This window comes from Lactuca saligna, chromosome 7 (genome assembly GCF_052625555.1).
Source record: "Lactuca saligna cultivar CGN05327 chromosome 7, ASM5262555v1, whole genome shotgun sequence".
Taxonomy (NCBI): domain Eukaryota; kingdom Viridiplantae; phylum Streptophyta; class Magnoliopsida; order Asterales; family Asteraceae; genus Lactuca; species Lactuca saligna.
The window spans coordinates 45,877,233-45,888,534 of NC_136423.1; the positions used below are offsets into that span (position 1 = coordinate 45,877,233).

The following is an 11,302-nucleotide window of genomic DNA, read 5'->3' on the forward strand; positions in this document are numbered from 1 at the left end:
CATATGGTAAGAAAACTATGTAGTAAGGAAAATGTGTGTGTGTGTGTGTTGGGCGGAGGGGTGTAGTGAATTAACATGAGTGTGACTATTTGATAGATGCATTATGTCTAACAACAAAATATCAACCTTATTATTCGTTTGCGTCAATTGACATAAGGTCAAAATATAAAGAACATTTACTCAACAACAACAAAACATGTTATGATAACATCTTTTCATGTCGCTCTATGATTCCCAAGTGGGATTGGGACCAAATAAATACATACAAAAATGTACTAACTTGATTTTTGGTAACATGATTGGTTAATAATTAGATTCAATAGACTCTTGTGTTAATTAGCATGCTCCCTTTACTGACATGGAGTCTGATAAAAATACTGTCATTTTCTTCATATGTCAAACACGTTGGGGATAACATACACAATATATGTCTTGAACCAGACAAAATAGGTGGAACTTAATTGTATAACCTTGTTATCCATTATTTTTCAAGATTTTGAATATAATTCCAAGGTGGCATTTGATCAAAGTATAAGCACCCACCTTGAAATCCATTGGCATGTTCTTAAAACCAAATAAAATTTATCTATGTATTGGGACCCTTTTATTTATTCATGGATCAATTCCATGTTATATATAGTTTGTTGCAAATGTTCTCGGCTTGAAATATTTTCACCCTCTTCAAGCCAACAAGTTGTTCTCTTACATTTGTGTACACATATGCTTTGTAGGGTTTTGTCTCAATACTATAGCGATACTTTTTATTGTAAGAAAAATTTACCAGCAACAAGTATGGATCCTAATTCCCACCAATGTCAATGCCATAATATCTTAACATGTATTTGAGTGTTTTGTATGGTGCACTAACTTTAGCTATTTGTCTATAAGTGGTGCGTGGTACTTTAAGTGAAAATCCTCACATCCGGGATAGTTTGAATAGTAATTTAAAACCATTCTTTAAAGTTTATTAAACCATTTCCAACGTGCATAAGTCCCCAAAACAGATTATTATAGGATATTAATACCCATAAAGAGAAAAACTATGACAAAATCTCCATTATTTTAAGCATAAATAGTCTTCTTAATCCTCGATGTGACCACTCTTAGCATGTCCCTAATTCTCTTACTTTTCACATGAGCACATGCTAAAATAATATGTTAGATTGGGAAGATTATTGAATCACAAAAGGGATTAACATCATATGAATAATATATAGATGGACACATTTATATATTTTAGAAATAACTAATTTTAGCGTGACACATTTGAAATCACTTTAAATTACCATTTAATAACTTTTAAAATATCTTTTGGGTAAAACATTCGATTTCCACACTGAATTATAAGTCACACAAGAATGAGAGTGTAATAGTAAATGCAATGTTTTATATGTACTCACATACCGAAACCCAAGTCACCTTAGTCTTGTTTTTTCGTCCCCTTTTCTCATATAGGTTCCATACACACCTTAAGGGATGATGATAGTAAACAATGCAACATTCAAATTTCCAGACAAAAATTCCATTTTTGAAACATAATTAAAAACATTCCAATAACCACTTTTTTTTTTTTATTAAAATCACAAGTACGAAAATGTTCAACCATAACAAAACCATATCAAAATGTATCAGAGTATGCAAAAGTTCGAAAATATAAAAAAATATTGATGCGTAATAGTAAAGCCTTGCCATTCCCTTTATCACTGGAACAACCCGAAAAACATTTAACATAAGAGAGTACAGAAAAAGCTTAGTGAGTTTCTCAACTTACCATATATCACATCACATATACAATGTATACATGTAAAAGGATCATAGTTAACACCTTAGTGAGCACATAGGTACAATACCCTCATCCCAACCTGACCTGTTAGACTTCCAACCAACTCATAGTCAAGACCTCATTAAGCCTATAAGCACAAAGCCCTCATCCCAATCTGACATGTTAGACCTCTAGTTATCCTTTTAGTAGGCCTGAAGGCTTACAATCAACTTCCCTTAGGATCCAACATATACCACAATATAAGACAAACCAGTCCTAATCATATATTCACACCCTATCAGTATCTATACAGGCTACCACACTATATATACCATATCAAACATAGTATAATGAGAACACTAACTTAAATAAGAGAGCTGAACCATCATACACTCGCATCCTTAAATGAATCAACAATATTAACAACTTAAATTGCCATTAGTTGTACCTTAGTGAGCAATAATAATTAAAGGTCAATCTTTAGTCCAAAACCCTAAATCCACCAAAGTTTAACTCAAAGTCAAACTGGTCAAAAAAATCAACAGTTAACTGGTAAAAGTCAATGGTTAACGACCAGATGCGCCACACAATTCGCCAGACGTGTCGCGTCTACTAAAGCACAAAATAGTCACGTTTTTACCTTCAGACACAACACACCCAAAGGATGGTACTATACACTTTCTTGGAAGAAACACTTCTCATGTTAAATGCTTAATCCTTTAAGCAAAGGGTTCAAACTTTCTATAACATTTTTAATGATGATTTAAATGGATCAAGTTTCAAACTTTATCCATAAGGAATCCCCATATAAAAACCCAAAACCCTAGATCTAAAAGTGGCAAATATTGCTAGTTACTTGATACATGGCTCAAGGAGAGTTTGAGCATGCACTCCTTTTACTCTATGAAGTCCAAAACCAATTCCATTCAAAGATTTTGACCCGGAGTTTCCTAACTCCAAAGCAACATCATAAAAGGGATCCCAAACACCACTAATTGTTAGATCCAGAAGCATATAAGCATAAAGTTTGGATCTTGAAGACTTATGAAGGTCCATAAACAAATGATAAGACTGGGTCTTCACTAAAGAATGCTCATCCTGACACCAAATGGCTAACTTCTTCTTTAAAGAGCACCAAAATCACCAAACACTCAAAAAACACACATAAGGGAGGCTATTGTTTGCTTTATGGAGGTGGATGCTGATGTATCAGACAAACCCTAAGAGTTGGTGCCTTTAAATAAGGCTTACAGTCCGAGAATTAGGGTTTGGGCCGCTAACTAAAATGATTCGTGCCAAATAAAAGGCAAGCCATGTCGGACACGCTACCAGGCATGCTGCGTCAACAAAGGCACACGCCGCACTTAGGCTTAAGCAAACCCTTAACTTAAATCAAAGTTAAAAGGTTTGATGAATAAGAACATACCAAAACCAAGCGTTACAAACAAAGTATCTATATGAGAATAAGCACAAATAATTGAAAAAACAACATAGACTCTGACACCATATACTAGGTAACACGTAAACCATTGTATATTTATCACATGCAGGGATTAATGGACCCAAGGTGGAATTAAAACTTTCTATAATGTATTAAATTTTAAAGAATTGGAGGATTTTCTTTGGGTTCTTGAAGTACCCATTCATTCCATAAGTATTCTAGTAAATTGAGAAAAATATTATTTGTGGAACCTTTTCAAATGGAATACAACGGAGAGATGTGTATAAAGACAAATTGAGAAAAAAATGTTATACAACGGAGAGATGTGTATAAAGACAAATTACATGGACTACATTTCAAATGGGGTACTTAATAGAACTTGGAGATATGAGAAGTTTTGAAAAATGGATTTAATGTAGATGACCAAAGTTCGGTGAGTAGTAGATGGAGACGAAAATTTAAGATTTTATTTCATGAAATGATCAACAGGAAAATGACTTTCGCAATACAAGGTGTTATGTCTAATGTGGATTATATTTTAATTCCAATTCAAATGAAAGATGCATTTTGCTCTTTTTTGCAACCAAGTTTGATGATACATTCACAATTAGGCCAAAAATATTAGGTGGTTCTTTTAAAAGAATATCAAAGTCGAGTAGTGACTTTTTTACAAATATGTATTATGTACATTGTATTGTATGCATTGGATAAGAGATTTGAAATCAGCCCACAAACATATTTAGGAAGATGTTAAATTGAGAGCCCATTTACACAACACCAAATCTGGTATGTCAATGGCAATATCTCTATATGCTGTAAGCCTGTAATAATGGAACGTTACAATCTACGCCTCACACCGTCTTTCCATGCGCCATATCTCTCACACATCGACCGCACACCCGCATCGACTCACCGACCGTCGTTTCTTTCTCCTATTTACTCATCCATATATAAATAAACCAACCCCATTTCATCAATATACAATAGTTTATCTTCAATTTCATCTTTAGGGATTTCTTCATAATCTTATCAATACCTATACGGCTAAACCAATCAATAATCCGCCCACACACCTATTTAATTAAAGGTATAATCTTTATCTTTACCTGTTTTGGTCCTTGATTGCACTGTTTATATGTGTTTGAATACTGACATTTCTGCATTGATGTTCTATGCTTCCGATTGTTTGGTTTAGAGTATTTAAACGGGTATCCATCTTTTTGCAACAAAACTTCGTGTTTTTTCCGGCGATCGTTGTTGATTGCCTTGTAGATTGATCTCATCTTCATTTCGTGTAGTTTTTGTAAGTGATGATGAAACCGATTGATGTTTAGTTCAATAGCAAGGTCCGATTATTGGGTCTATAGTGGTGTGGGGTAGTATGATATGAAGCAAGATTGCTTTTTTCGATGAACTTAACTTTATATATGCAGTTGGGGTTTCTGATTATATGAAAATAGGCATCTATGCAGATTGAATATCAGTTACTGTTTTTTGTTTTGATGTCTGGTAAGTGGGGTTTCCAGGATGAATCTCTTCCTGCACACCATGTGTTTGATTATTGGTTTGTACTTTGTATGAATCTTAAGTGCTTCATATGTGTGTTTTCTTAATTTGATCATTTCTGCATATTTAATTTTTACATAATGTTGCCTGTGATAATTGTTTTTAACTTATCTGACTTTGATTCCTGATTATATTCATCAAAGTTTCTGCCTTTTTGTTCAGAAGTCAGAATGGCAACTATTTTAACTGGTTTTTTACTTTTTAGGACATCCAAGAACACGAATCAAAGTTCACGTGAGTTGTTGTTTGTATGAATGCAGTTTTTAGCAATGAAATTATATAGTCATAATGTGCTCTGAAAATCTGAAGCAAATTTTATTCCCCTTGAGGTATTTTAAATGTGGTTTAAGTACAAAAGGTCTACAAGTAAAGGAAGTCATAATGGATCTAGAATATTAAGAAAGAAAAATACATTAAAAAGGTGAATGGTGTTTAACAAGTATCAGCACATTTTAAATCAAAGCTTTCCCAATAACGATTCCTTAAAATCTTTATGAAGTTATTTAATTCAAAGAAAGAGATCTTCTTTCTCCAATGCCTAATGGACTTTAAAACTTAAAACTTTTCATCTTTTCTCGTATGTTCTTGTTTAGTCCCTTTAGTCATTTCTATGTCTCAAAAAGGTAACCAACTACAACGTTTGTTTAAAGCATATCATTATGAGTAGCTATATCAAGTTTTTACCTATTTTAGATGCTTATCATACAACCACCTAAAAAGTTTCTTGATTCTCTTGATTATATTCTAAACATCTTTGAATCTTTTTATGTTTTTTAAAGGTTGAAGAGTATTTATTTGTGCATGGAAGAAGAAAAAAGATGCCAGATTTGAGACGTGGAGTTCGCCAAGCTAAAAAAGTGATAAATCTTGATAATAATAATAATAATAATAATAATAATGATGATGATGTTGTTGTAGTAGCTCCTACAACACGTCGTGGGACCCGAAGAGGTAAAGCTCAGACACCAAAAGCAACTCCGGCATACCCGATTCCAATGCCGAGGCCAGGTGGCAGAGGGAGAGGGGGTAAAGGAATTGAACAAGATAAAAATGGTGAGATATTTGGTGGTGTTGGTGGTGGACGTGGGCCCCACTTGAATTTGGATGTGGGAATTCGTGATCAATTGGTTGTGGGAAAAAGTGCAGAGAAATTGGTTGTTAATGGTGAGGAGGAAGGAAGCTCGAGCCCCGTTCCTGAAAGGGTATTTTTTAAAAAAAAAATCTTTTTGATTTTATAAATGCATTAGGAGTTACTATTTGAATTCTTTATTTCATAGTTCTTGTCATTTCTTATTTGAAAAATTGCAAAAGCATTAGTAGTTAAACCACAATAATATTTTTTTTTTTTGGTAATTTTCCCGACTTTATAAACGCATTATGACTATGATTTTTGATTCTTTATTTCATAAAGTTCTTGCCTTTTATTATTTTGTGAGTTAAACGGGTGGTTCTTTTGACTTGATGCAAAAAGAGCAACTTAATAGAGAAAGATAAGGAAAGACTCTTTCTCCTATTAAGTCCTAACCTTTTACTAAATCGTCCTCATTTATTTTTTCGTTACATTTCCCTAGTTGTGTTGTCATTTTCTAAAATATTCTTTTAAACAATGTGTATTTACACAATATTTAATGGAGAAATAAAGAACGGGGCCTAAGTTTATCATGATCCTAATGCTAAAAAGTAAACAAGACTTTATTTTCCAAAAAGGTAGAAGATTTACTTTCTATTTTGGTCTTTTGTGGATTGCTTTGGTTTAAGAACACAATATTAATACAATGCTTGGGAAAAAGAATGAAAACCCATAAATAATAATAGGAAAGAAATTATCTTTCATGACTTTTTAAAGATTTTCAATTAGTGGATGAACAATGTTTCTTGATGATCATGGCATTGATGATTTGAGCCATGGATTGACTACATGGAATGTATAACATAGTTTAATAAAATATAATTTTGTTTTTTGTTTTTAAAATTTTGGATTTTGCTTGTTTTTTAGGTGCAAGTTGGCAATTCTCCTGCATACAAGTTAGAAAGAAAACTCGGTAAAGGAGGATTTGGTCAAGTTTATGTCGGTAGGAGGGTGACAGGTGGAATGGGAAACTCGGGTCCAGATGCTCTTGAGGTACATGTCATCTTCATTCACATTTAATTTTCCATTTTTTTTAATTGTTTTATATTTTCTTCCATTCAAATATATTATTATTTCTATTATGTAGGTTGCTTTGAAGTTGGAACATCGTAATGGGAAGGGATGTAGTTATGGTCCTCCTTATGAGTGGCAAGTTTATAGGTAATTAAAAATTTCATTTTACATTTCTTGAAACCTTAATTACCACAAGAAAACTAAATTTCTATGATTGTTATTTTATTTTTCTTTATGAAGTACTCTAAATGGTTGTTATGGGATTCCAATGGTTCATCACAAAGGTCGCCAAGGAGAATATTACATCCTTGTGAGTTCTTCACCTTCTTTATTTTTTATTTTTTATTTTTTTATTCCATGGTGTCTTAAAGTCTTAAAACACTTTTTTTTAATTCCTATTTTGCCCTTTTGATTTAGGTTATGGACAAGCTAGGCCCGAGTTTGTGGGATGTTTGGAACTCTAGCAACCAAACGTATGTAAAAAAAAATCTACGTTTGTTGCATATTTTCTTGAAATCTTTTTAGTTTTTAATCGATATTTCGCCTCTTTTTGATAGTCTTTCAGAAGAAATGGTTGCTTGTATAGCAGTGGAATCTTTATCAATATTAGAGCAGCTTCACTTAAGAGGGTAAAATTTAAATTTATACATGTGAGTTGTAGACTTTTAATATGAATTTCATATGACAATTACCTGTTCTTTTTTAGTTTTGTTCATGGAGATGTAAAACCAGAAAACTTTTTACTTGGTCAACCGGGGACACCCAATGAGAAAAAGTTGTATTTGGTTGATCTTGGTTTAGGTATATATTTCTATTACTTACTTTAAGTTTCATATTATTTTATACATATTCTACATGAGTTTAATAAGGGATTCATTTCTTTTTTATTTTCAGCTTCAAAATGGAGGGATACGTCTTCGGGTAATCATGTTGATTATGACCAAAAGCCTGATGTGTTCAGGTATTTTTGTATATCTTTGAGTAGAGTATTAATAAGTAGGGCTTAATGCAAGAAATAGCAATGTGTTTTCATTGATTTGAGTATGTTACATTTTCTTGCATTTAACCATAAAAAGTAATACATTGTTTTGCTTGTTGTGTTTATGATAAGCGTGATCTTTTTTTTTTTATAAATGTTTTTGTTTTTATAATAGGGGAACAGTACGTTACGCGAGTGTACATGCACATTTAGGAAGAACTGGAAGTAGAAGAGATGACCTTGAATCATTGGCTTATACATTAGTTTTCCTCCTCAAAGGAAAACTTCCATGGCAAGGTTTCGTTGTAAGTTTTTTTCTACTTTTACCAAATTATCCAAATTCACCTTTTTGGAATAGGACAAAAAGTTGCTACTTTTGTCTCATTGACATCAGTTTCAGTCTCTCAGCATCTGTACAACCTGTTTAGTCATGTCATATGATGTGACATAATTTACTGCTTTTTTTTTCCCATACACATCATCAGTCTGACAACTTGTCATGTCATGTCATGTCATGATTTAGATGAATGTCATATTATGAAAGTTCACTGACAAAAAGTTGCCACTTTTGTCCCATTCATAGAACAAAGACTCAAGGGACAAATATTGATATATTGGCATCATGTTTTGACATTTCTTTTTGGGATTTCAGGGAGAGAACAAAGGGTTCCTTGTTTGTAAAAAAAAGATGGCAACGTCTCCGGATATTCTTTGTTATTATTGTCCTTCACCCTTTAAACAATTTCTTGAAGCAGTGACCAATATGAGGTTTGATGAAGAGCCTAATTACTCAAAGCTTATTGCATTGTTTGAAAACTGCCTAGTTTCTAATGCATCATTGCGCCCTTTAAGAATCGATGGTGCCCTAAAGGTGACTCTTTTTTATTTTATTAACTTTGATAGTATCATTGAGGGTTTTGATATATTATTTTGTGTGTGTGTGTGTGTGTGTTTGTGTGTGATTTAGGTGGGACAAAAGAGGGGAAGGTTGCTTAGTGATTTGGAAGATGGTTCTCAACCTAAAAAGAAAATTAGACTCGGGACACCAGCTAATCAGTGGATTTCAGTTTATACATCAAGAACACCAATGAAGCAAAGGTATAAATAATAGTGCACTCAAAATATCAACATTTCTTAACTTTAATCTGTTTTATGCAATTTAAGAACAACCTACTTTAGAATTCTTCCATTTGTAATGATTTTTTGTATTTCAATTGTTTCAGATACTATTATAATGTATTGGATTCAAGACTTCATCAGCATGTGGAAAAAGGGAAGAATGATGGTTTGTATGTTAGTTGTGTAGCATCTGCATTGAATTTATGGGCAGTTGTCATGGATGCTGGGACAGGGTTCACTTCGCAAGTTTACGAGATTACCCCCATGTTTTTACGCAAGGTAATAAATAATAATTACATCTTATGCCCTTCAATTTGTCTTTTTTTTCAAGAAATGATAACATACTTGAATTCCCTTTTTGTGTATATTTAAGGAGTGGATAATGGAGCAATGGGAGAAAAACTATTACATAACATCACTTGCAGGTGCCTCAAATGGCAGTGCCTTGGTTGTAATGTCAAAGGGTAAGTCTTCATTTCCTTTTCTTAAACGAGGGCAAATTTGTAAAAACTTGTTTCTTCTCCATTAAGAAAGAAACACTCATATTATCATACATAGCTTACCTGATAACGTTTTGTCCTTGTTATCTTTTGTTGTATTCAGGATCAAAGCTGTATTAAAAGTCAAAATTTTGAATTTTCCATAAATACCCTTGTACAAGTGATAATTTTTTTTTTCTTTTTTACCCCTCACTAGGGACAACATACACACAACAATCATACAAAGTAAGCGATGTGTTTCCATTCAAGTGGATCAACAAGAAATGGAAGGAGGGCTTTTTGGTCACTTCAATGACAACTGCTGGTAATAGATGGGGCATTGTGATGTCTCGTGATGCAACTTATTCCAATCAGGTATTTTGTTTGTTACATTTTGCTTTTATTGATAAAGAAACGCAAGTGTTTTATATTATGTGTAAAGAAATGTAATTACATTGCCATATATTATTGGTTATTTGCAGGTGGTGGAACTTGATTTTCTTTATCCAAGTGAAGGGATTCATAGAAGATGGGAAAACGGATACCGAATTACATCAGCTGCTGCAACTGAAGATCAAGCTGCTTTCATACTTAGTACTTCAAGGAGGAAATTACAAGATGTCACTCAAGAAACTCTCAGGACTTCTGCTTTTCCTAGTACCCATGTCAAGGTAAATTCCTGTTTCTTTTTGTTAGTGTTACAAGGGCAAAATGGTCATTTACATCATGTTCAGACAATTGATTCGGTTCATAAAAGAAACAGTCTTTATGTATATAACACTTATGGCTTACCATATTATGTCTTGGATTTGTTTATCAACAGGAGAAATGGTCAAAGAATTTGTACATAGCATCCATCTGTTATGGAAGAACTGTATCTTGAAATTTACTAGAAGCTTCTATCGGTATGTATCCCTTTTCCTTTCTTATATTATTACCTTTCACTATATGACTTCAAAAATTTGGAGTAATGTATGTGTGAAAATAACATAGTTATGTACATAAGAAAGAGTTGAAAAGTATATTGACTGTTTCTGCAAAATATGGTATCTGAAAAGATTGAATTTGTTACTCACAGGTATTCAAAATCTGCTCAACATGTTGTCCTTTAGCTTTCATGCTACACCTTTCTTGAAAAATGGTTGATTGGAAATGTTGAAATTTAGTCGACATTTCTGTGTCATTTTTTTTAATATGAGGAAGGGAGATAATTTATACAACGATGAAGAAAAGATGGGGTTTTGTGGCACCCCTCTTTTTTTGGGTTTGTTGGTGTGTTGTAAGGATGTATAGTCGATAAACTTAATGTTAAAACTGGTGGTTAAAAGTGTGATGTTGTTACATGGCTTGAAAAAAAGTCGGGTTTTGTGAAAAATTGTATGGTGTGTAATTGAATTTATAAAGAAAAGTTAAGAAAAAGGTGAAGAGATTATGATATTTTGATGAGTTGTTTTGTTTTTGGCAAAATTTCTTCCATGGTTTTGTTTTAATGATCATGTGTGTGGGGTGGGAAGCATGTCAAAGTATGATTTTTAAGGTGTATGTGGTTATGTTGACATGTTATCACTTTTTCTAGTTCTTTAAATTTCAAGGGATATTTACAAAATGACCAAATGGTATGTGACTATGTGGAATATAGATCAATGACCAAAGTTTTAGGCATAATTTTAAGGTGTATATGTGGTTATGTTGATTTGGTAGGTATGTTTAGACAACTTAGGTAGTATTAAATTTTTTTCCCCATATGAGTTGGTTAGGGTTTTCACAATCTTTTCTCAAGCAAAATTCTGCAGATAGAAATAACTTCATCCGA

The 11,302-nt window shown here is 32.8% G+C and overlaps 1 protein-coding gene across 2 annotated transcripts; it reads left to right on the forward strand.

Annotated features, from left to right (window-relative positions):
* Window positions 1-4,028: 4,028 nt before the first annotated feature.
* On the forward strand, window positions 4,029-10,926 carry LOC145004217 (casein kinase 1-like protein HD16). 2 transcript variants are annotated; one of them, XM_078963106.1, is made up of 18 exons: window positions 4,029-4,290; window positions 5,549-5,971; window positions 6,766-6,891; window positions 6,986-7,059; window positions 7,153-7,222; window positions 7,330-7,385; window positions 7,470-7,541; window positions 7,619-7,713; window positions 7,807-7,873; window positions 8,067-8,196; window positions 8,544-8,762; window positions 8,859-8,989; window positions 9,115-9,289; window positions 9,384-9,474; window positions 9,707-9,864; window positions 9,972-10,160; window positions 10,313-10,394; window positions 10,568-10,926. In XM_078963106.1, exons 2-17 carry the CDS (start codon window positions 5,588-5,590, stop codon window positions 10,370-10,372), a joined length of 2,097 nt encoding a protein of 698 aa, XP_078819232.1. In that variant the 5' UTR covers window positions 4,029-4,290; window positions 5,549-5,587; the 3' UTR covers window positions 10,373-10,394; window positions 10,568-10,926. The 2 variants fall into 2 exon arrangements, with proteins under 2 accessions (XP_078819232.1, XP_078819231.1); XM_078963105.1 differs by lacking the exon at window positions 4,029-4,290 and adding an exon at window positions 4,361-4,411.
* The last annotated feature ends 376 nt before the right edge of the window (window positions 10,927-11,302 follow it).

Excerpts from the sequence above, each read along its gene's own strand:
- LOC145004217 (XM_078963105.1), top strand. The coding sequence starts at position 4,376 with ATGCTTCCGATTGTTTGGTTTAGAGTATTTAAACGG. Across the intron at positions 7,542-7,618 it reads GAGCAGCTTCACTTAAGAGG|TTTTGTTCATGGAGATGTAA; the intron begins GTAAAATTTAAA and ends GTTCTTTTTTAG. Across the intron at positions 10,161-10,312 it reads TTCCTAGTACCCATGTCAAG|GAGAAATGGTCAAAGAATTT; the intron begins GTAAATTCCTGT and ends GTTTATCAACAG.